Source organism: Ursus arctos, unplaced genomic scaffold (assembly GCF_023065955.2).
Source record: "Ursus arctos isolate Adak ecotype North America unplaced genomic scaffold, UrsArc2.0 scaffold_20, whole genome shotgun sequence".
Classification (NCBI taxonomy): Eukaryota; Metazoa; Chordata; class Mammalia; order Carnivora; family Ursidae; genus Ursus; species Ursus arctos.
In genome coordinates this window covers 20024166-20050145 of record NW_026622875.1, presented here as the reverse complement: position 1 = coordinate 20050145, position 25980 = coordinate 20024166, and the positions used below count along the sequence as shown (strand labels likewise).

The 25980-nt window shown below is 41.3% G+C and overlaps 1 protein-coding gene, 1 long non-coding RNA gene and 1 pseudogene across 3 annotated transcripts in view; 1 reads left to right on the top strand and 2 right to left on the bottom strand.

The window, feature by feature from the left end:
* Nucleotides 1–1511, bottom strand: part of LOC130544407 (uncharacterized) — a 32027-nt gene extending 30516 nt beyond the window's left edge. Inside the window, exon 1 of the long non-coding RNA XR_008960659.1 lies at nucleotides 1430–1511. This is a non-coding gene — a long non-coding RNA (uncharacterized LOC130544407). The remainder of the gene's footprint in view (nucleotides 1–1429) is intronic.
* The window catches only part of SLC9A9 (solute carrier family 9 member A9), a 549652-nt gene that overhangs the window by 111588 nt on the left and 412084 nt on the right, over nucleotides 1–25980 (bottom strand). For both annotated transcript variants that reach the window (XM_026497205.4, XM_026497204.4), the window contains exons 13-14: nucleotides 14631–14682; nucleotides 1538–1617 (exon numbers count right to left, since the gene is read on the bottom strand). In XM_026497205.4, the coding sequence (XP_026352990.1) occupies nucleotides 1538–1617; nucleotides 14631–14682 (132 nt within the window). The remainder of the gene's footprint in view (nucleotides 1–1537; nucleotides 1618–14630; nucleotides 14683–25980) is intronic.
* Nucleotides 1798–2820, top strand: LOC113253712 (peptidyl-prolyl cis-trans isomerase A-like; annotated as a pseudogene).

Here is a 25980-nt window from a genome sequence, read left to right as displayed (position 1 = left end):
CTAAAAAGACATTTTCTTACTGTATATCTTTCATAATCGGCAGCCTTTTGTGTACTCTTCAGTCAAATCTTTATAACTTCCTAAAATTTGGTTATCAGATACTTTAAGCAATGGCGGGGAAAACCGTGTTTCCAGATCAGAAATCAACCTGGAACATAAACCAGCATAACCCGCTAAGAACCAGTTTCCCTTGGAGAGACTAGGAAGGCTGTGGGTAGTTAATGAGATACCAGACCTCCAAGAGGTAGTTAATGGCCAAGAAGGAGTGCTTTTAAGGTGGTGAAAACCTACGTTATCCGTACAGACTCAGGATTGAGCAAGGCAAGGTCTCTGAGAGCAGAGCTGTGAAAAACAAAACCGTAGCCTCAAAAACCCTCTACCTTCAACATGTCCCTTTTGTAATTCTTGGAAAGCTCTATTTCTGCAGAATTGCTCTTTAAATTCTCACCTGTTTTACTTTGGCTTATCTCTGCAATCTTCAACTGGCTTCTCTTCATTCTTATTTAATTTTTTTCTTACACAGCCATTCCTCTAATTTGCCTTGTTTCCTTCCTACCGTGAATTTCCTGTATTTCTCCTGCCTCTTCTCCCCTTTCCATTTTACCTCTTCCTCACCTCAGTCATTGAATTTCTTTTCACTGTTCTTAGTTCTTCTTCCTCTTCACTGATCTGTTGGTTTTAATCATTGCTTAGGTGCTTTAAAATTACCCAGTGACTGACATTTTCTCCCTGAAAGGGGGAGGATTTGTGAGTGTGGAAAATTAACTACGAAGACCCAACACATTCAATTTTCAGTGTCGTTCTTTCCTTCCTTCCGTGGCGCTTTTGCTTGGGATTAGAGGTGGACCGCTTACTGCACCTCACAATGGCAAAGCCCTTCAGGCCTGACTTCTCAGCCCTGTCAGTCGCACGGTAAGGCATTCTGAGCCACTACGCTTACCCTGATTGGTAGAATTTAAAAATTGGCCTTCACTAGGGAAAGCTTACTCAGATCTGCCTGGAAAACGAAGTAATGTTATTTTATAACGCGTGATCAGACTCATTCTTCTTCTCAGACCATTCATTCCTTTCGCCCCAGCCCCACTCCATTTTTTTACAGCATGAAACAAGAGCACACACGTGGGTTTCTGGAAGAAGGGTGAAGGACTTTTGCCCAGTTACCTTGGTCAACTTGACCAGAAGTAAGATCTTTGCAAAGCGTTCAAGAATAGTAAAATTAGTAAAATAGATCAGTCCTCAGGACGGTAAGATTTTATCACCTGGCATTTAGGAAATGTTAGATTGCCATGAATACACCAAGGTCTTTTGACCCTGAGAGATTTCACTTTAGCTCTTTGTAACACTTAAGTATGACCTATACTGCTTTCTTTCTTTCTTTCTTTCTTTCTTTTTTTTTTTTTTGATAAATTTGGTCACGAATTCACTTTACCTTTCTGTGTTTCTTGAAGAGCAGGAACATACACCTCAATGACTAAGTGCTTGAAGTTAATCTCTGCCCGGCAGCAGGATCTGGAAGGTCATCATTATGAAAGGATACTTGTGGTCAAAGCTGTACCACATTCTGAAGAGCCAAGCACTCTCTGTTTTGGTTGTGTTTTTATCCAAGTTATTTGCTTCCTGGAGAAAGACAATAGAAAAAGGTATCAGGTAAATAATCAATATAAAATATTAATATAGGCTATCAACATTAATACAGAATATATTCATATATTTTTACTATAAAAATACATGTCAAACCAAATTAAATTTAACCACATTAAAAAAAAAACTTTCTAGGTTGTAGGCATTTTTATCTAAATGGAGAAGCAGCTGCCAAGCAAATTAGCTCATAGATCTCACCATGTGGATGAGACTCTTGTGGCATATTTCAACATTTACTTTTCTTCATAATCCCTATTTTATTAAACAGCTAAGAAATGCCACTTTTTTGACATCAATAAAAGTGATATTTCTGTCAGATCGCTGTTGCATGATTTTTGCTGTTTACTTCTGTCAAATTTGGATGGTATTTATTTATGACTTACCAAAAGGTCAAGTCTAAAGGGATGATAACAATCTAATAATTGTTAAGCTAGTTTTCATTTATTTTCTTTTTGATCACTGCCAAAGGCTATGGTTAATTTTTGATATCTTTCTCCTTTTCAGAGTTTTGAAATAGATATTCCTTATAGAAAGCCTGTAATAATTGAATGTGCTTTTCTTTCTTTTCTTTCTTTTTTCTTCTTTCCAAAAGGGCCAAAGTGGGAGGGAGGAAGATAAGGAATTAAGAAGAGAAAGCATTTGGCCTTGCTGACACCACCGCCCCGGAGCCGCCTGTGTCGCCAGCCATAGTCAACCTCACTGTGTTCTTTGACACCATCATGGATGGCAAGCCTTTGAGTCTGTCACCTTTGAGCTGTTTGCAGACAAAGTGTCAAAGACAGCGGAGAACTTTCGTGCTCTGAGCAGTGGGGAGAAAGGATTTGGTTATAAAGGTTCCTGCTTCCACAGGATTATTCCAGGATTTCTGTGCCAGGGTGGTGACTTCACACGCCATAATGGCACTGGTGGCAGATCCATCTACGGGGACAAAGCTGATGATGAGGATTTCATCCTGAAGCACACAGGTCCTGGCATCCTGTCCCTGGCAAATGCTGGACCCAACACAAACAGTTCCCAGTATTTCATCTGCACGGCCAAGATGGAGTGGTTGGCTGGTTGGCATGCGGTCTTTGGCAAGGTGAGAGAGGGCATGAATATTGTGGAAGTGTGGATTGGTTTGGGTCCAGGAACGGCAAGACCAGCAAGAAGATCACCATTGCTGACTGTGGACAAATCTAATACATTTGACCTGTGTGTTATCTTAACTACCGGACCATTTCTTCTGTAGCTCAGGAGGGTACCCCTTCACCCCCACCTGCTCGAAATAGCCTATAATCTTTGTGCTCTTGCTTCAAGTGTATGGTTCCATACTTTCCTTATTCCCCTCTAAGAGCTGATTGCAAAGTTAAGTTCATGATTATGAAATAAAAACTAAACAACAACAAAAAAAGAAGAGAAAGCATTTGATGTGTACTTATGTGAGAGTAGAGGATGAACTGTGAGAAAAAGGAAAGAAGGTGAAAATTTTCTGTGAACCTTACAGACAGATGATAATGAACATTGCAGTGTGGTAAGAAGGAGATCCAGTGGCATTTTTACTTCTTTTGTGTATCCCATTTTGCAAATCAAGGAGAATTCTAGGGTTTAATCAGTTGCAACTTTCTCCATCATTAAAAGCATTTATGTATCTGTACACAGACTTCATTCCTTTGTTTAGGCCCACAGTCTCCATCCCCAAATTGTAACAACTGTTCACAGCCTAATAACAATGTGAACACTCTCAAGAAATTATGACGTGGGAGACAATGGTGATCCTCGGCTGCTCCGGAGACAGCCTTCAGATGAACCCAGGTGCATTGGCTTTCATTTTATTTTATTTACTTTTCCCCATTCCCAAACAGTTCCATTGATGGTTAATGGTAAAGAGCTCTGTTCTGCTCTCTGAAACACGTGTGTCAGCGGATGCTGTAGTTCCAGCCCCCACAAATAAAATGCGAATACAAGAAAGCAAAATGTGGTCCATTTCTAGTCCATATCCTTTGTCTAAAATGGTTGAAGCAGAGACTCATAATAAAATTAAAACCCAATCTGGAAGCTTTTCTTATTGCCTTGTATAGTTTCCTGAGTGGTGCTCCCTGGAAGGCCATTGTCCTACATGGTGTTGGTGGAAATTTTGTGTTCATTGTTCAGGAAAAGATGGTTTTGATAGTGTTGGAAAGGTTTTTTAATACAGGATTTCTCAAAGGCTTTTATTTATAAATGAGCATTGTAAAATCCTTAAGAAGGAAGTGTTTCTCAACCTTACTCGGCCATGGAATTCATTCTTCATTTCCAAGCCCCACCGTGGGACATCTGTGATCTTTTCATGGACATTAAGTTTTGGAGATCTGTTTTCTGATAGACTTGAGTGCCATGCCTTGTTATCTAAGTTATAATTTATTCATCATATTCGCCCAAAAAGGAAACCAGAGTGTCAGTTCAATTTCTGCCCTTCCTTGAAACTTTCTCTAGCCCTTTCTACCCCAACAAAAGTGTCAGATTTGCAAGATGACGGCTACACATAGTGTTTTCTTTATTATTTTGTAACATCTGCAAGTTGTTTCGCAGTTGCTATCTCTGCAACAGGCACAGCTTTGCCGGGGCTCAGCTGGCAGAGTAACACTGCTCACCCCAAACCGAACAAGTTAGAAAAACTCGGGGCCAACAGCGGGGAGTCGCCTTTCTCTCTCCTTTTCCTTTTCTTTTTTGAAAAACAATAAAGGGCTTACAAAATCTTATCCATCAGCAGGCACAGGTAAATTTTGATAGCCGATAACATCTACCGATGACAAGCTAGTCGTTGAAGAAAACAGAGAGAAAGTAGTGTAAGCAAATTCATGTGTTTGGTTTGGTTGGTTGTTTTTAAGTAACAACGGTCTGTGTGGTGGTGAGCTTGGCTGGCAGGCAGGGGCCTGGGGGTCCAGCACCCTCTCTGCCCTGCTGAATGACGGTGGTAACGACAGTGCCCAGCTAGCAAATGCTCGTTAACTCCTTGGCAGCATGCCAGCTACAGTCATTAACTTTTTCAGTCATTGGGATGCGTGGGTGGCTCAGTTGGTTAGGCGTCTGCCTTCAGCTCAGGTCATGATCTCAGGGTCTTGGGATCGAGTCCTGCATCGGGGTCCTTGCTCAGTGGGGCCCTGCTTCCCCCTCTGTCTGCCACTCCCCCTGCTTGTGCTTTCTCTCTCTCTCTCTCTCTGACAAATAAATAAATAAAATCTTTAAAAAAAAGATATTAAAAAAAAACTTTTTCAGTCATTACTTTTCAGTTTTCAAAACACTCTAGCAAGGTGGTCATGTTTTACCTAATTTATAGCTGAGGCCGTAGAGAGGCCCAGAGAAGGGAAGAGAGGAGCCCAAAGTCACAGGCTAGTAAGTGACAGAGCTAGAATTTGAATGTAAGACTACAGGACTCCAAAGATGATGTTTTTTTTTGGTGAGTTATCTCATTTAGTCTTTAAACTCTGGAAAGCACAGACATTGTATGATAAGTTACTGGGCTGCAGTTTCCTTGTCTGCAAAATGAATTGAGGAAATTGGGACTGGCTGGACTCCAAGGTCCTAATCTTATGGAAAACATTATATTTTTTATTAACGACAACAGCAACAACAGCCGACACTTCTTAAATACTCACCATGTTCCGGACACTATTCTAAGTGCTTTTCATGTATGAACTGTTCTAATAATTATAACAGTTTGATGAAGTATGTTCTATTATTATTCCTATCTGACAGATGAGGAAACTGAGGCACAGAGAGGCTTCCAAGCATGTTTGTGACCCCTCAGCAGCCAAGATTCCTCTCATCCAGATGGGGCCCCCAGGTATAAGTGGGGAGCAAACTAAGGCAAATAAATACTTGAACAGGGAGATGAGGTCAGGATTCTGGGGTTATCATGTATCATGAGACAGAGCAGCTATCTACACCCCAAAACATGATGAAAATGCGTGGCTCCCACCTCCTGGGTAAAGTGCTGATGGCAGTGAAAAGTGTCCCTAAAGAAACTCAACTTCTGTGTTAGGAATTTCTCCAGACTCCCAGATACGGGCTTCAAGGGTTTTCCAAGGTCTTAGAAACCTTCTCTGCCCTTCTTTCCCCTTTCCTGATCCTTTTGATTTTATTTCCTGAGGGGAATATACCATAACTCACAAGCCCTTGTGAAAGATCTTATACTCTATTTCTGGCAAGACTTTCAGAGATAGTTTTTTGACAGCTGATAAGAGCAACACATATTAGGTGGCACTTTGGAAAAATGTTAACAAATGTAATCTTTTTTTTCAAACTTCATTTTACTCGGGAGATTGCAGGTGTTATTCATTTTACTAGTTTGTAAAGAAACAGACTGGGTTTTAATTAGAATAAAACATAGACCATGTTTTCCCAGTGAGGGAAATGCCACTGATGACCCAGCATTGACTTTTCTGCTGATCCTAGATAAAATTTTCAGTGGGTATCTTAAATATCTGTTGGCCCAGTTCTGGATCTGTTCATTTATTTCTCTGAAGTTATTGATGACTTAATAACTCGGTTATGAAAGGCCATCAATAAATGAGTAGAAATAAATGAGTTAGTCTACTGTGTGCTCTGCTTGTTCACTGGGGGTTGAAGATAAATGTGCCAAGGGAAGGCCAGCCGTTGCATTCACCCCGGAACAGGGAAGGTATCTGATGAGGCAGCATGGAGGGCAAGCCTCTGGGAGGGTCCAGATGAGCAGAGGACAGCAGGTAGCATTAATTTACCTAGATTACTCTGAAGCAGAGATCAACTCACACCCAAGGACAATGGACGTGAGTGATCATTAGAAGCAGAATCTGGAACTTGATGGTATTTTCTTTGTCACTAGCAGTATTTCTTTTCTTTTGAGTTCCTTTATCCCAGAGGGAAAGTGGTGCACATGTTGGAACACACAGAGGATTCAGAAACTGAAAACCAAGATGTGAGTCCTGACTCTCTACTGTTTACCATTTAATAACAATACACTTATCAACTTGGAGCCTCATGTTTCACACTGTAAATGGGAACTGGAGATTCAAGAGCATTGAATCTTAACTTTTATTTGCCCTTGATACTTCTAGAAGCAGAGCGTTTGATATATGTGCAATTTCTGGTTCCTTTATTAGCTTCTATTTCTGGGAAAAGGTAAAAGTGACTGGGATATTCGATATCTTTCTTTTTCCTCCTTAAACAAAGGAATAGATCAGAGGTTGGGAAGTGACTGAGCACAGTAGGGAGTGACCCTTTTGCCCTTAGCACAACCCCAGAGAGGGAGCAATAGGAAAATTAGGAAGGTACTCTTTGTTTTATGCTTATTTGGACCCCTGGGAGAAAACAAAAGGCTCAGGCCAGAAATCTGTGCAAACCAGACACCAAAGCAAGAAGGGACTGTTTGTTGTATTAACCTTAATGAAAAAGAACTAAGCAAATGCAAATATACTTCTCTATCAATATTCAAATGTGGGGCCTCTGTTAAGTGAACCGGATGAACTCTGCTCAGGGATAATCATGTGGGATCGCTCCTCATTTCAGGGGGATTCAATGGATTAAGAGAGAGAGATTTTCCTTTCTATTTCTTGAGATTTCATATTCAATATTAATGTCAGTGGAAGTTGCAGAGAATGATAATAAAGACAAATAATTATCATAACAAACCTGTAGAGCTCCTGATGGGTTCCAGAGCATTTTTTCCAGTGGTACGTGTGAATAGAATTTGATAGCAGTACTTTTGCCCTACCATTTCCCCACAGTTTGAAATTTATTTATGTAATAACTTCAAGTTTATTGCTTTGATTTTCTCATTTCCAAGGAGAGGACCAGATTCTGTGCCCCTAAAGAGAAAAATTTCTGGATTTTGAAGAAGGAGCATAATATAATTGAAGGTCAATAGGAAATTTTTTAAATTTACATTTTAAAAGGTAGATAATTAATTCTTAGGTTTCACATAGAAACTACTTTATACAAATATTCTCACCGTCCCTGTGCCATGATAAATTCATAATTGTTCTCAAGAAGGTATAGTCAGAAAATATATACTTAGGGAGAAAAAAAATGAAGGAAAGAACTAGTCGAGGATGGATAAAACTGCTAAGGTGACATGTAGACATAGACAAACTTCCAGATGGGCTAAACTCATGGTTAAGCTACATAGAAAAAGCCTGCTCAAATAACTCTTCTGTATAGGAGATTCGGGTTAATCCAGGGGAAAATAAGTTACTTGGTTCAGGTAAATATAATATAATATTGCAGTGGTTTAAAAATGTGTATCCATAAATTCTTTGGCACTTTTTGTTTTAAAAATGGAGCCTAGTTTTCCTTCCTATTGAGTGTGGATTGTACTTAGTGACTCATTTTTAATCAATAGAATGGGGCAGAAGTGATGTTGTGTCATCTGAGACAAGGTCATAAAAAGGCACATGGCTTCCTCCTTGCTGTCTGTCTTGGACCAGTTGAGGGAAGTCAGTGACTGTATTGTGAGGACACTCAAGCAGCTGTATGGAGAGATACATGTGGTAAGGAACTGAGTCTTCCTGCCAATAGTCAGCAGCACTCTGGTGGCCTTTTGCCAACATGGAAGTGGATCCCGGAGCCCCAGTCAAGCCTTCAAATGATTGTAGTTCTAGCTGACGTTCTGTTTGCAACTTCATAAAAGACCTTGAGTCAGAAACAGTTAGCTAAGTTGCTTTCAAATTCCTGACCCATAGGAACTGTGAGATAATAAATGTTTGTTGTTTTAAGCCACTAATTTTTGGGATAACTTGTTATGAATAGAAAGCTAATACGACTATATATTGGAATCATAAATTTCAGATGCAAAAAGTATTGGAGTGGGAGTTGGGAAGATAGAATAAAATGATAAGGCATAACTTTTTGTAGTTTATAGAGTGTATCCACAAAGGTGACATATTTGGGGTGTAGAATATATATTCCCCCCTTAAAAGTGTATCAAAACTTATCCTAGATCCAGTATACCATGTTAGGATTTCAGACTGATTGCAAGACATAAGATGATAGACCAATTTACAGGCAGAAGAAAGTTGACATCATCTCACTATACTTAATTCACAGTATTCTTAATTAATGCCTTATTTATATCATAATTTAATAGCGTGTTAACTCCTTTATCTGCATGTACACACACGCACACACTTACACCCATGTACACACATTCGAATGGAAAATGCACCTTGGAATAAGAAGATCCTAACTCATGACATCCCTTAGTGACAGTGCCCAAACCACAAACATCAGAGCAAAGATAAGAGTCTCACATTGAGGCTTGTGATTTGAATATATAATACTATGCATTTGTCTGAAAATAAAACAAAACAAAAGAAAACAAAACAATGCTTCCCCCTACAAAACTACCTCCAAAATATGTAATGGTCGACTATCATAGAATAACCGGTTTCATAAATATATGCTAGGAGTCAGGTATTAGATAACTGGCAGCAAAGGACTGTGATTCTTAGGAGAAGGAAAACAAATGACCTGAGCCTATATTCTCCTCGACTTTCTGCCTGGAGGCCCTATTCCAATTGCAGTGAGAGAAGATAGAGTCCAAGCAGAAACAGTCCAAGCAGACAGCAGCTGCCTCACTGAGTTGAGGAACTAGAGACTGGAGTTTGGGTGTTGCTGAAGCATCTGGAATTTGTTGTCATTGTCATCTTGGGAAAATTCCTTTAATACTTTGAATTTCAATTTCGTAGTTTTTAAAATCGGGTTTATAAGAGGTGTCTTGATTGGTCAAGGTAAAGAAACGCGGTTATATACATGGAACCTAATATATAAAAAAGTGCTCACTAAATTGTGGCTGCCACCTTCTTCCACTTCCTCTTTCTCATGATTATTCCTGCTTTCTAGAGCATGCAATGGTGGAATGTATAGGTAAGAAAAATATATGGGATTTAGTCCTAAGCAGTAAAGAATTAGTGGGAGGAAATATACTTTTGGATGTATAAAACAAAAGTAATTATAGCCAAAATAAAGTCAATATTACCAAGGGAAAACCCAAGATATTTGCTCTGAAAAATGCCTTTTATTTTTCTCAAAATACTACTAGTTATAATGCAACAAAAAACCCTTCATCTGGGTCAGATCAATTTTATAGAGCTTAGTATTCTATTTCTGAAATATTTGTGGAGGTATAGTATGGAATTTATATTCTATGAGATCAACTCCAACAGCACAGGACCAGTTTGGAAAAATGTTGATAATTGTTAAATCTGGGATATATCATCTATATCTATATCTATATCTATATCTATATCTATATCTATATCTACATCTATATCTATATCTACATCTATATCTATATCTATATCATCTATATCTATATCTATATCTATATCTATATCTATATCTATATCTATATCTATATCTTTATTCTGTTTTCTATAAGCTTATTAGGATATTGGAAAATATTCACAGGGAAAAATTAATTTTTATTTAACGATGAGAGGACCCCAGCATCTGTTAATTAATCTCTTTTCCTCCTGAATCCACTTATATTTCCAGGCCTGCAACTCTAGATGACCATGAGTAGTAAGTATCAGTTGTGCAGAAGAACAAACCCTTCTATTCTTCCCCAAACAAGCTGTTTCGGGCTTCCGGGGTTTCCAGGTTATGGTTTTCGGGGAATTGGCCAACAAGTCTTTGTTCACCTTACTCATACTCTTCATATTTTTATAGACAGTTCATTGTATTTCTTCTTAGTGCTAATCTTTCTGCAGGAGAAATAGTAATCCTTTTAATCTCCCCTGCTAAGTTATGGAAGTTGCCCTTCTCTGGACCTTTCTCAGGTCTGCTCTGACTTTCTTGGCTGCAGTGACCAGAACTGATCCACATAGGTTACACACAAGCGTAAGGGGCAACCAAAAACAGAATTTCAATGAAGAAACTATGGGAAGCAAAAAAAAAATAAATAAATAAAAAAAATAAAAAAAATTGGAAGTTAGCTTTCAGAGAGTACATAGAGAAGCACACAGTGTTAAAAAAATAAAAATTATGTTTGAAAAGATGAAAGTTAACCTCATTGTAACAGTTGGCAGAGTAAAAAAGATTCATTCCATTACTTCCAAGCTCCAAACCTTGGAGAGTGTTTACCTCCGTTGCATACAGAATCAAATCAAAGTCATCACCACGGCCAGTGCTCTGGCCCCTCTCTGTCTCCCCCAGTTCAGGCCCATCTGCTCCCACCTTGCTCACCAAGCCACAGGCGCGCTGGCCTTCCTGCTGCTCGCCGAGTGCACCATAACCCACTGCGACTCCGTGGTCTTCCTCCTGGCAGTAGCCTCTTTCTGGACTGTTTTTTTCTCCAGATCTCACATGGCTCACTTCTGCATATCATTCAGACCTCTGATCAAATGCCACTTCCTCAGAGAGGCTGGCCCTGATGAGGCAATAGCCTCTTCTCTGTTGTTGCCCATTCTCCTACCGGCTTTACTCCTATTGTTACCTGAACTTACGTAGTCGTTCACCTTTTTCCTTATCAGTGTCCCCCGTGAGGGTAAAAGCTCTGCAAGGGTGAAAACTTGTAAGTGCTAACTGCTGCATCCTCTTCACACCTAGACTAGTGCCTGACACGGAGGTTTGTATGGATGAAAGAATGATGCATGAATCATACCATTTAAGAGTGGAAGTTCTGGAACCAGATTGTCTAGGTTAACATTCTACCTCTTCCCCCTATGTATCCTTGGGCAAGCTCCTTAACTCATTTGTATACAATTGTTTTATATGTAATATGGGGATAATATTAGAACCCACTCCCAGGGTTATCTTGGAAATTGAATTAATATACACAATGTGCTTTGAAGTGTTAACAATAGTCTGTACTCAACAAATATTAGGATGATCATGAGAAAAATGGCAAAAAGGGAAAAAGAGAAGCAATAGTGGCCGCCATTCCTGGGCAGCAGGAATTTCCTTTAAAAAATTAAGGTGAGTGTGGGACTCCAGTGATTCTTAACTTCTCTGCATCGTTGTGCTCTCAAGGACACAGAATCAATAACAAGGAAAAGTTCCTTTGATTAGGGTGGGGGGGAGTCTCAGAGGTTTTTTGTTTTGTTTGTTTTTGTTTTAAATTTAAGAGACATAAAATCCACGACTGTACTATCTCCCATTTCTTGAAGAAGCACTTCTGCATAGAGTATATATTTAAACTTTAACAACTGCATGTGGAAACTACTTTCTGGAGCTTCTGGGTCTGGTACAAGCAAGAGTGTAATACCACTCACACTCAAAAGTTGTTATAAGGCGAAAGGAAAATTGTGACATTGCTAGTTAGTCACAGCTAGGTGTTCATATTTCCCAAAGGTTGTTTTACTCTCCACAGACAGAAAAAGAGGAGGTTTCTTAAAAAATATAATAACACATTTATTATTGATTTTGAGAGTGTACGACCAGTAATTGCCATAAGTGTAAAATTTTTAGCTTTTGGTAAAAATAGTCTTCTTCTTGTTTTTTTAGAAGTTGACCAGTGTGAAAGTCATCTTATTTGTTAACGCAAGCCCCATTTAATAAATGCAAACCGAGTGGAAACATGCAAGCCTCCTAAGAATTAGAGTTTATGCTCTTCAGTCCAACAGAGCAACAGATGCTGATAATAAGTGGAGAGCTGTCAGCCAAAATGAGGGCAAAGAGCTTCTCGACACATGGTTTGGAAAGTACCAAAACAACTGTCCAGGTCAGGTGGTAGCTGCACGGACACTGTGGTTTCTTTTATTTCTAGCTCCATCCCACTGTTTCCTATACTTGACACTGAAGAGAAGAACTATTCCAAGGTTTGGAGAAAATCGCTTTCTGAAATGTTAGCTACCTCAGCAGTCAAACGTTATTGTGAATAAGAACACTGCCAGGACACCTCCTAAGACAAATTATTTTTAAGCAGCAACAGTTCAGTGGGAATGGTGTAATTTATAATAAGGTTAGTTAGCTAAAATTTGTATAGCTCTTTTTGTGTCCTGTACAGGAAGCCTCAAGTGAGAAATTTCTTTTAAAACAGTGGGCTGTGAAGTTTTCTACTGCTTGAGGAGAGAGTATGATTTTTCCCTGTAATGATAATAATTTAGTCTATGGTTGATTATTTTTTCTTCCTTTCCCCCTTGGCTACCAAAGCTTACTTATGGTTTGACTAAGCAAGTATATACGACTTTATGATCTGCTCATTCATGATTCTTTTTACTCCTCTGGTTTTGACTTTTTGCTCTGATTAATATTATTTATTGAATTTTAAAATTTCTTAAAATATTTTACTATTACTTTATTATGTGTGTAAGCTGCCACAAATCCTTCATAAGATGAGATGGATTTAACTAAATTAATTAAGTTACATAGTTTTCATTAATATAATTTCACTTGATTGTCATACCAACCTAGAGAAGAAGACTTTATTATCATCCGCATTTTATAGATAGGGAAACCGAGACTCAAAGATAAAAAAATCTGTCCAAGATCCAAATACAATGTAGTTTTCACTGTACCTAGCTGCACTATCTCATTTCTCTAACAGAAAAATACTTTCTACTGGTTTCAGTATCTTCAGGTAGGAGTTATTACTGAATTAACAATGGTGTGAATGAGCTAAAATGAAATGTTTAAATTGTAAAAGGAAGGAGTTAGGCTAGTAGGTAATCTTCCCAATAATTATATGTGATTTCAAAATATTAGGCAGCTAGAGAAAGATAAAGAATTTTCTTTGATAAATTTTTTGATTCTATCTCCTTTCTTTTAAAGAAAAAGAAGAGAAAGATAGAATTTAGATAAAAGTTTTGCTTGAAGGTAGGAGAATGGATTAGTTGACCTATATGAAATGAAAATGCTTTTCAAAAATCAGCCACCACCAGACCTTACTAACTACTCATTACAGCCCACTAGTATAAGGAGATGGGCTTTGATCTCCTATCTAAGGTCACAGAGCTGGCCCCAAGCCCAGTGAGCTGGCATCCCTGCTGTGCTCACTCCTGCAGTTAGGTGTGTTTCCTGGGCTATGAGTCTGTGAAAACAGCACCAGCCTGGCCTTGAAACACGTTACCAAAAAAAAGAAAAAATAAATAAAGAAAGAAAATCAAAGCACAATAAATCAGGATCATCACCAACTTAATTTTCCAGCCCTTTTTATAGAGCACAAGATCCCTCCTTCTTTATGTCTATGTAAACCAGGGAAGTAGCCCCATTTCGCCTAGCAGCACTAACCAGCTGCGCGCCACTGAGGACATTATAGAAAAAAAAAATCACAGAATAAAAGAGAGATGGATCCTTTTCAAATCCAGGTACGATCATAACACGAGTCAATAAGCAACATCACTTATTTATATTTTTCTATTGTGTCTATCCGCTTATAATTTCAACAAAAGGTGCAACATTTCCACGCAATTGTTTGTTTTAAGTACTGAGTTAAAAATGGCTGATGCAAAATTGCCAATGGCAGATTCTATTGGGATGTCAGGTTCAAGTTCAGAGTTTGGAGAATACACTTGCTGTACTCGAGGGAACAGTACATTGTTCTGAACAAATTTCCCCGAGGATTTTCAGGTCTCTGCAGATAACAGTTGCTCAGCTCAGTTAGGAATGGATCACCTAGACAGTTTTGCTGTGCTTTTGCAAATTTTCAATATTTCAATATTTCTATACACCTAGACCTGATTAATGAGAAGCCATGTGGGAGAAACAGCCCCATTTGTTGTGTGCCCAACATGAATTGGACATGCATTGAGTTCATGTCACTGAGATTATCTAGCTAGCAAGTCCCTGGGCAGCCATGCTCTTGCTTCTACACTGGAGAGTTTCCAGCTTCCTGTTGCCGCAGAGAGGGTGCAAGGGTGTGCTAGTTCTAAGCATTCTAAAGGTGATGCAAAGGTTACTGATACCCTGAATTCCCAGGTATTTTATAGTCATCGGATGTGTTTTATCAGTAGAGGCAGCCCCCTTCAGGTTGGCCACGTGCTGGACAAGCATGGAACATTCCATATAGAACATTTCATATCTCTATACTCTATGAATTGGCTTCTTCGACTTGCCTGGTGTGAGGTGGGTTCCTCCTTCAGATCTTCATCCAGGTCCACACCAACTCTGTTAAGGAAATCAGAAAACGGGTTAAGGGCCTTGCTGCAGATGAGACGAGATAGTTTTGTGTGACCAAATGCCTGAACCATATATGATACAAATCAGAGGGAAGGTTTGGCAGAAGACCACCCCACCTCTCCCTGAATCAAAAGAACTTCAAATGGATTTATGTCAGTGTAAGACCTTGTGCAGCTGGGCCTCAGCATGGCTAGTGAGATTGAGCACCAACAGCTGTTCCTCGCGGCTGTCTCCCGATTGGAGTAGAAGCCTGAGAACCTGGAATAGGAGCTCTCAAAAAAAAAAAAAAAAAAAGAAAAAAGAAAAAAAAGAAAGACCTCCACAGTCCCGAAAATAGAGATGCTGGAGGAAAGGCCACCTGCTCCCTTTGCAGGACTCACTGACCAAACTGCTCTGGGAATGTGGGGGCCCAGGCTGAGGCAGGCGCCTGCAAACAGAAAAAAACAATCCTTTGTCCTGATGCTCACCAAGGCTGCCAGTAAAGACGATCCAGGTTTGTGGGGCCTAAGGCTTAAACAACTTGGGGGGGTTCTCTTTAGGAAAATTAATATAAAAATACAGTTACAAAATTAGGTTTGGAAGAAACTCTTGAGAAAGAAAAAATAAATCACAAAACATTTCATAATTTAAAAACCTGGCAAATGCAACAGACATCTCAAAAGCCATAAAATAAATAATATGCAAATTAATTAACTGCTGACACACTTCTAAGATAACTTTTTCCTCTGTAAGTTTTGCTTGCATACCTTGATACTTGCTTTATATGGCAATGATTTTGTACAAGAGAGAATAGGAAGATGAGGTAATCTTCTCTCCAGCGAGATCGATCAAAGTTATTGATAGCTGGGAGGCACTAAAGCGTTCCTCCTTGTAAGATGTGCTCGCTGGGTGCGGGGCGGCTCCAGGTCAAAGGCCTGCAGACACAAGGTTCCTGATAAACTTCCTGTCACGCGGTTCCCATGAACAAAGCACAGCGTGCTTAGCCATGTATACAGTGCAGCACTGAATGTAGTCCCGATTTCTGTTTTGATGGGGCACCCATGAGAATGGAATCCTCCACTTGGAATTTTACACCTCTCATGATTGGAAGGATTTTCCACAGACGAGGCTCAGTACAATTCAAGCCTTGTTTTTCTACCACTACCCACAGACTTCTGAAGCCTGGTGCCATGGGTCATATTCATCTTTGATTCAGCCTTGTGGCACTTTTCTTGTAAGCCCTTCCTGCCCTGGGAGGGCCAGCCGGGACCTGCCCATGCACAGAAGTGACTGGGGACCACACACATGTATTCTACTAAATACAAACTGAATGCGTTCCCAATTCAGCTTCCCCTTGGTCAGATCCCCCAAATGCCCACTCCAGGGCCACATGACCAGAGGAGAGGTACGACTGAGCGAAACAGTAGTGGAAGAAACAGTCATCAACCCCAACTGTGGTTAAAATATATTCCTCTTGCAAATCTTGCAAAAACACAGGACCATGGGATCACAATGCTGGGTTTCTTCCCACGGCCTCAGAAGGGCCAGAGCAATTGAGGGGCTATGAGCTTGAATTTCCTCTGCTCCAGAGAGTGGGCCTCTGCCTGTTGTGGGGGCAGGCTGGGAGGACCGGGTGGACCAGCTTAGAGCCTCAGAAACCTGGCTCAAGCTCCCCCAGAGCCTTTCCTGTGAACGCCACAATTCCTAGAGCTTTCTCGGGTCTTCCCTTCAACTCCCCCTGTAAACACGTCTTTAGTAGGCTTGCAGTTCTGTTCTCCAGGTGGAGGAGGGGAAGGCAGGGTCAGAAGCCACCAGTCAGCAGATGTGCTAGCATGTGAAAGGAAAGCAGTGTGGAGACAGCTTGTTTAAAATACCTCTGATACTTCAAAAATCAGTGTCTTCTGGGCATGAATAGCCTCTTCTTTCTAACCCAGGGGGTGAAATGGGTAGCTATTTATTGTATGTGGAACTGAGAAGAACCTCTGGTGGGGACTAACCTTTGATTTTCTTAGAGTAGAAAGAGCTATTTGATCTATTTGAAGTCAGAGGGAGAGAAGGAAGGGAAAAGGTAGGAGGGAGAGGAAGGGGTCAGGGAGGAGAGAGAAGGAGGGGTGAGGAAAGAGACAGAGAGGGGAGAGTCACCCTGTGGCCGAATAGATAAGGCATTAGCCTCCCAAAGCCAGAAGGGAGGAAGGAGGTAGTGGGGGGGGGCGGGAGAGAGAGAAGTCCAGGAGGAGAGGAGCTGGTGAAGGGTCACTGAGGGTGGAGGGCTAGAGGAGGAGAGAGGGAGGGAGGAGATGAGGAAGGGGAGGGGAGAAAGAGTAGAGGGGGAGCTAAGGCCCAGCCTCCCGAGGTGGGTCAGGTAATGACACTGAATGGTGCAGACGGCCCGGGTCCAGCCTCTGTGAACACTGAGGGACGAGTGTGGAGACACCCTGGCCCCCTCTCTCAGGAGCCTGTGCCATGTTCAAGGGTCTGCTGGGTCTGAGCTCTGTGGATGATGCTGGGAGCCCCTTGGAGCCTTGATTTCTGGGTAAGCCCAGATCCCCCTTCTCCCTGTCCCCCTCCCCGGAGGGCTCCTGGCACCTGTGTAGGCTGCGAGTGGTGCTGAGGGTCCTGAAGTTCCCACTGCCACATCTGTTTAGGGCCTTTTTCAGGTTCCCCATCTAGAAACCTGGAGAGAACAGAAATCGGATTTCCCAAAAAACCCAACGTTTAAGGTTGGAGGCAGTACTGAGGTTTTCCATGTAAATTTAAGCTTTCCTTTTCAGCAGCAATCAAAGCAGACGTTTCTAGTTTCAATTATTCCAGCAGCCAGATGGAGCTGAGGAATGATGGCTGCGGATTAAGTTCTTCAGTGTAATGTGGGACTCAGTGAAGAGCATCTCAGAGGCCTAAGAACTGCTGTTCTACTGGGAGCAAGAAGGCCTCCTCCCTCCTGCCATTTCATGGAAGGTCAGGGTCTGCTCCTGGGACCAGGCCCGTAGCCCTTCTTGGCCTTGAGCAGACAGAGCATCTCAAGTGACTTGAGGAAAGAGAAACTCCATATAAGTGACTTCCGTCCTGGAGCAGCTGGGTGAACAAAACAGATGTGGTTCCTGCCCTCACGGAGTATGCAGTTTGCCAGGCTGAGTTAGAAAAATCTAAAAAATTTATTATCATTTACGCGCTATGAAGGAAAGGCTCATAAGAACGATGCCTCTTTCTCTTGTGATTTTAGCTCCTTTTGATAAAAATCTTGCTAAATCATATTCCCTGGCTCCCTGCCTCCTTAAACAGAGAGTGATGGGGATACTCAGCTCTTTACTGGCAGTCTCAGCATCGCCACTGGCCCGATAAAGTCTAGCACTTGTGGTGTTATAATGATTTCCAAGCGCTCTATGAACCTCTTAATGCCCACATTAAATGGCCCCTGGCTACTATTCTTTCTCTTTTTTAAAATTCTTATATCTGCCAGTTAGATTGCCTTGATTTCTTGTCTGCAACAGTACGTTAGCAAATTGTCTCTGTGCTCCCTCTTTCTTTTTAATTTAGTATGGGACTGATTACCTCATGGTCAAATTTAATACATCTTTCCAAGTTTATAATACACAGACATACACACATACACAACAAAACAATAAAACTGAAATGTTATAGAAGAGCTTACAAGTATAACACCGTTATTCTTTGCCCCACTGTCTGCCCTACTTCCCCACACCAACTCCCCGAGGCCTCTGGGGGCAATTTTCTAACCTTTTCTCTATTGTGATATGTGAACTGATATCAGCATGCATGGCACATTCACACAGCATCCCCAGGGTTAAGCAAACATCCCAGCTGCATCTGTATCTCTTACTCTCTTATTCAAGAAAGCAAGTCCAAGTGTGAAAGTGACATTCTGGAGGGTTAACCTTGAGTCCACTCACTTTAAGGTATAAAAGATAATGTACGCGCTATGGGTTTTGAGAGATTAACAGAAAGAAGACATGATGTCACACAGCTTGTGGTGTTTGTAGCAGCTCCCCAGGTGAGAGATCACAGGTGTGTATGGGACGAAGTTCAACCTCCTTAGGTGATACCCAAGGCTCTTTGCCCCCTTCCCATGGTGTTAAGCTACCCTTTCTGTTCATCTGATCCGGATGCAATGCCCCAGGTTTGCTAACTGGACCTGTCCTTATTTCTGAGCCCTATTACCCAATACAATCCCGGAGCTGTGGCCTTACCCAGATCTGCCAATGCCTCTCCCGTCGACTGAATCCCCTCCCTCCAAACTCCAGCATGGTCACCACTGGGCATCTCTGAGGCATCACCTCCTTTCCTGAACTTTCCACCACTGTCCCTCCCCTTCTGATCACCCTACCTTGTTCAGATCCCCCATCACTTAATGTTTTCACTGACTTCGACTGTACATAGCTGTATACTGCCAACTCTGTTCTCTGTTCCCAGACCCAACCCTTTCTGTGGCACCTGTGATCACCTTGCTCCGGCTATGGCAACTCTGGCCCACCCCGTGTTCACCTGTCTGATCATATGCAGCTGTGTAGGCCGAGCCAGAGCTCGTCATGACATACCAGCCCTAGCTGGAATCCCAGGACTCACAACTACTCTGTGGTTGTTGAAGCATCAGTGAAACCCAGCTCTTAAGAGCCTCTCACTGCTGTGTGACCTGCATCACTCACTGTGCTGGGTTTTCCTCATTAGTACAATGGTGATAATAACAGAACGTGCTCCCCAGGGTTCACGAGAAGATTACATGAGAAAATACTTATAAAAGTAGTTAGCTTAGGGCCTGGTACCTAGTAAACTCTCAAAAAATGTTAGCAGCTATTGTCCATGTTATTATTTTTATTATTATCAGTATTTAAAAAAAATCACTGGGGTCCGTGCTCACTGCCATACTCACTGCTCACTAATTTCAAGATCAGCCCTCCTAGTCCCCAGTTCTGCAATGGATGGCCCTTGAATGTATAGGAATACCTACAGCTAAGCATTGTAAGTGGCCAGAGCACATCAGGGATTTCATAGTAAAACATCACTTCTATTTAAGGAGGGCCAAACTTCCCAGATTGGAATTTATTTCAAATTTCCTGGTAGGCTGGTGGAGTAAGAGGGCAACGAAGAAAGAAAGGAAGGTGTCTGAAGAGCAAGGGGAAGAGAGGGTATGGGTAGAGCTGAGCAGAAGGAGAGCAGAGAGAAGTTCGTGAAAAGGAAGCACCGTGTGATTAGAAAGACTAGGGGCAGGTGTGGATAAATAACTGGAAAGGTGTGCGCAACTTTAGAAAAGGGAAGCCGGGGCGGATGGACAACCACACAGCCCCCTAAACATTTATAAAAAATACAGACAGAAGAAGAACCAGTAAAAGATTAAAAAGCAACTAAAAAAGACTAGTTAAAATGTTATACACTGTTTTGCATTCCTGATGTACCTTTTAATTTTAAGTAAGTCGAGTGCTGCCTCTACGGTATTCAAATGAAAACGAAAGTGAGCTTCTCACATATTCCCAGCTGTGCTCTCAAACATCTCACTCCAGGCTCCTCATTTACAATGAGCATCCAGCTCCATTTTCAGAGCAAAACTCATCTCCGTGCTACCATAATGCACCTCCCCTCCTATCGCGCCTCCATTCTTTGGTGAGTTTTATTAGACATATTGAAATCTTAGGATGCTTCCATATCCAATCGGGGCCGAAAAGAATGCTCCAAAGGTGGGTTTTTCTTCGAGGGGAAGCAAGGTGAGTAACTAACAAAAGGCTCACTTTTCCCATTAAAGTTAACAAAATCCATTCGATCCTTATCACTTAGCACCTCCAGAAAGGCAGTGAAATATTACTAGGGCTTAGTCTTATTGTGTGAATCCCAATAGTCCTAGGTGCAATTTTGGTTCTTTTGAGCCCCCAGCTGACAGGGGCTGGGTGGTGGGGGAGGAGAAACCATTTTCTCTAAGAATTGTGTTAAGTGTGAAAAACGACATTTTCCGTAAGGGAAAAGTGACTGGATGCTGAGCACATACATATAGCAGGACAACGGAGGAGTGTGCAAGGCACCCCCAGAGGTTTGGGGACTATCATGTAGCTCTAAGAACATCACACAGGGGCCCAAACGTGGTACTTCACCACCCCCCATCCCGCATCACTTGAGTAAATATTAGTGGAGCTTATGTAGGACCAAAATTAATGTAATTAATCATTCAAACATTCTAAATGTTTTGGGGGAAATAAGAAAATGAACTAAAGGAAATGAAAAAACTCTCCTCAGTTCATTTCGCTGTTTCAACGTGGCACCATAGTTAAGAGTTGGGACCATGGAGCCAGGCTGTGTGAGTTCATATCTCATTTCTGTCATTTACTGGATTTATAACTTTGGGACAAATTAATTAACCTCTCTAAACCTCAGTTTTCTCAGTAATGAATGGGGATAAGTATATATCTACATTATGGGCTAATATGAAGATTAAAATAAGTTGATACATATAAAGTGAGTAAAATATTGACTGCTACCTACAAAGCTCTCATGAAACATTTGCTGATGTTCTTATTGTTCTTGTTATTATTAGGAAAAAAATTGGGGTGCCTGGGTGGCTCAGTTGGTTAAGCGTCTGTCTTTGGTTCAGATCATGATCCCAGGGTCCTGGGATCAAATCCCACATTGGGCTCCCTGCACAGCAGGGAGTCTGCTTTTCCCTCTCCCTCTACCCCTCCCCCTTGTTCACGCTCTCTCTCTCAAATAAATAAATAAAATTTTTAAAAAGAGGGGAAAAAATGGAAAAAAATTGATGTACCCTGCATTGAATGGTAAATACAATATAGGTTAAGGCCAAGAGTAGATTTTTCTATAAATTATATATGCTAGGATATAAAGGTCAATGACAGGATTCCTGTCCTCAATGGCCCAAGATCTAATAGGGAGACAGACATTGGAAACCAAGAGCTATGGTATGGTGAGATAAGCCTTGTACACAGTTATTTGAATACACCAACAGATAGCCCAACCAAGATGGGCTGTAGAGAGGTTGGGTACATTTCACAGAGGAGTAGGTTATTGGAAAGTGACTGCTGTGTAATGCCTGACATTAAGCTTTTTGATTGTAGTGAAAGTGCCTGACATTAAGCGTTTGTTTGCTGAGGCATCCATTTCAAAATGCATCTATCTTGAATAAACATACTGCCAGCTGTATGATACAGCTACTAGTTAAACAACCCAACAAGGAATTAAGCTGTCCCATTCATAAAGTTTCCTCTTTCAGAAAGCCCTGGGTAACCTAGATGACTGGCCACTCGGTGACCCCACTTCTGATTACCCAAGCCCTAATTCCTGCTCTTATGCTTTACATTAGCTACTCAAGAGTGAACAAGTGAAAACCTAGATACACCATCTTGGACCCTAGTAAAGGCAGAACCCTAGGTCCATGTTTTTTCTCTCACTCTACCCACAACCTTGCTGTGTGGCCTCAAGCATGTCAAGTATACCCTCCAGGATGTGTGAGTAATAAATCTTATTCCTTCATAGTTCCCTGAAGGTTTTTGAAGTGTGGGCATCTTGCAATCATGATGAAAACCACAAGGGCTGGTCCAGCCACAACACTGGCCTTGCTAGGGAAAATGTCTGTGAGATCTCTCTATGAGTAATACAACCAGGTGCGTGTCTCAGGCATTCCTAGCCCACAGCATCACTATCGATAGGCTTGGACCAACACAAAAGAGAGGATAAGTTTAATGATAAGTGAAAAGGAATCTGGGAGAAGGCACTCCAGGCTGGGGACACAGCATGGGCAAAGGCATATAAGTTTAAAAGTACCAAGGAGGTTTAAGACATGATAAATAGCATTGTGTGGCTAGACTGTGAAGGTTATACATGATGAGGTGGACAGAGTTATTTGGGGTGGGATCAGAAAGTAATTTGAGGATAAATTATAAAGGGCCTTGAAGGCTATACTTAGGAAAAGTGTTTTGTTTTTTGTTTTGTTTTTGTTTTTTTGTTTCCTGTAGGCAGTAGGGGTTTAAATAATTAGATTTCTGTTCCAGAAAAATCACTGGTGGTAAAATTATGATGTTAAGAAACTAGAAGCATGAAGGTCATTTAATAGTAGACTACTGCGATGGTCTACCCAAGAGCCCATTAGAATCTAAAGGAAGATAAAGGTGTAGAGAAGAGATGAATCTGATAGATGTATACTTGGAGGGGTGGTGGTGGCACATGACAGACAGATTGTGAAGTGAAGGAGAGGCAAGTACTGGAATGTTTCTGAATTTCCACTCAGGACCAGAACCGTTCACCCCTGCCGTTAACCATATTACAGAAGAAGTATGTGTGGGAATTTTTCCCTGAGGTATACATCCTGTTAGAAAGATGAAACAAGCTCAGGGTCAGGTCTGAGCATATCTATTGTGAGTGAAGCAAGGTTAGCTCTATACACAAGGTCAAGAAAAATAGCCTCTCCCGCTCCAGAGTTTTGGCTATTTGCTGTCTGAAGTGGAGGTTGAGACCAAACAGTAAAGTCCAAGGAATAAGGGAGGTATGATGGATGTTTCAAGGTCAAGGTCAGTGAACCAGGAAGGTTAAAGGAAGCTAGAGAAGGGTGTGTCATATTTGGTATTTGAAGACAGTTTGGGAATCTTATTTACAGAGAGGCTGGTAGGGAAGAGCCTCAGGAGAGTAATTTATTATAATCTTGGAAAGAGGTGAACATTTTCTGAAAGAAGGTTATAGCAATAGATGTAGAAAATTTTGGTTTGGATTAATATGCACTACGTGGGACAGAACCACATGGGAGACAGCCAAATGTCGTCAATGTGGGCTCAGTATCAGGAAAAACAACAGCCCCCTATTTCTTGCTTGCTTTCAGGCAAAGGATGAGGGATTATATCAGAGGTGTGACAGTGAGTGTCTTGGTCAGCAACTGGGTAGATGATTTTATACTTCTATCAGAAGACTGGTTTTAGAGCATAAAGGTTAATGGGGAATGAGACGCAACTCTGATTTTAGATTTGGGAAGTGATAAGATGACATATGTGCCAGTGAAGTGAAGGAAGAACAGGAAGTTCCACAATTTGGGGGCATGAAGCATGTAATATGACTGCAAACTCCCATAGAAGAGTAAGATACAAGTCAGGGATGCTGCTGAGAGCAGGGCTGCCACTCTGGGTTTCCACAAGTGCATGGAAACACTGTCATCTGTTGGTTTCCTGAATGCTCTCCTTCCCACATTGGGACATATCTGATTACCAAATTGAAACTGGCTGGATCAAGGGTTCATGTGACATTCCTGTCCTCATGTCCAGAGGCTGTCCATGTGACTTTCTTTTTTCTCCCAGAGGTTACGGGTGGGACACTATCAGGCCGATCAGAGTAAAGAAGGGTCTCATCTCTATCTTTTGCTGACACAGTTTACCGAAAATATCAGCTAACAGCTAGTAAGAGGCATATAGCACAATCAGCAGGAGTTAGACACAACAACCAGCTAGTCCCATCATTTACTTGTGTGACTGCAGGCAAGAAGCTGTGCCTCAGTTTCTTTTTCCATAAGATGGAATATGAATAGTAACGATTCCAGGGTGACTGTGAGATAATGCACTCAAGGGGCTCAGCACAGGACTTGACCTCGAAAGTGTTCAGAGTGGTAGCTGCTATTCTCGCTGAGGCGGTTGTTGATGTTGTTATCTTTGCTACATAGGCCTTCTGAATGAAGAGTTAGCTGTGAACATCTCCAGCATAGGAGTTATGTTTTAGGAGCACTTGGTTGGCTCAGTCGGTTAAGCATCTGACTCTTGGCTTCAGCCCAGGTCATGACCTCAGGGTCGGGATTGAGCTGCGCATCAGGCTGTACACTCAGGTGGAGTCTGCTTGAGACTCTCTCCCTCCCCCTTTGCCTCTCCCCCATGCTTGCACGCGTGCTCTCTCAAATAAATAAATAAATAAATAAATAAAATATTGAAAACAAAAAGAGTTATATTTTACCCTTCCTCACCTGATCTTAAAATAGGTTTTCCTTGTGATTCTGGCTCCACTGAAGGCTTATTTACAGTGTAAAGACTGATTAGAGTAGGTGTGCTCTGGATGTGTAGATGAGCCACGGGGCCAGTGTTTATAATGTCTGACAATTTAGAAATACATTTGGGAACATATAAGTAGGCTGAAAACATTATGTTCTTTGAAAAATAAACACCAATAAACAAGTACATGTCACAGACACAAATGCAGATCTACATCCTGTTCTTTAAGTTTGGCAAGACTTCCTCTGAATTTGGAGTACTTAGCTCTGCCAAGATGTAAGCTAATTTCAGGCTGCAGATAACAGTCAATCAGAAACTGGATTGAGACTGAATACTTAGACTAATTTCTTTCAACCTAAGCCACAAGCACACTAACAGCCTTTGGTGGGAAGATAGATGCAATAGCTTATCAAGTTATCTGGACTTTCTTCCCTAAGGCTTCACTTAGGGTGGCCTGCTTGGGCAATTAGGGATTTATCAGAGCCAAGTGCACATTCCCCAGAAAAGTCATCCTTTCAAGTGGATGAGCTTGTTTAAATTCTAGTGTTTCCATGTGGGACATCTTCTTCATGTCAAAGTGAAGATGTTGTATGAGAAAGAAAAGAGACATTTTATTACTGAATAGAGGGTTGTTGTGGGAGTTTGCTTTCTATGTTGGTGTGAAACTAAAAGTGGTTGAAAATAAAACCCAAACTGTCAGAGGTATGAATAAGTGGAGAACTTAAAACCTAGAAATTATTGTGGTTACTTCACAGTCAAACAGGCTCATATGACAGTACCAGAAGTGCATCTCTTCTCACTCCAAACCATCCCAAGCTATTAAGAACTCCAGGTGTAACTCTGGCCTACTCCCAGTTCTCCATTAGAGACCTTGCTTGGCATACAATGTGGATCTGAAGTGCCATGTCAGGGCAAGTCTTTCCATCGCTATTCTTTGATGTGCTTGGTCTTCAGTGGGAAGGAGTCTAGGTGGGAATGTATTCTTTGGATACGAGGAACATATTCTGTCCATGAGAAATCATCTACAGAAATCAAGAATGAACTCTGACAATGAAGGGATACATACATCTGACAATGGAACATACATTTAGGGAAGCATAACATTCTCTATGCAATCATGCAGGAGGAAAGGTGACTCAGACAAAGTAAATGATGACCAGGAGACATTTATGTGGCGTGATGTCCTGGAAGTAATCCTAAGAGGAGAACAACAAAACTTTGCAAAACTGATGGATGTTTACTTACAGCACAAGTGATGAGAAAGTACAGTTCCAATGGTTGGTTCTGAACTTCATCCCAAAATGACTTTGCTAGTTAGTAGGGCAGGTGATCTACA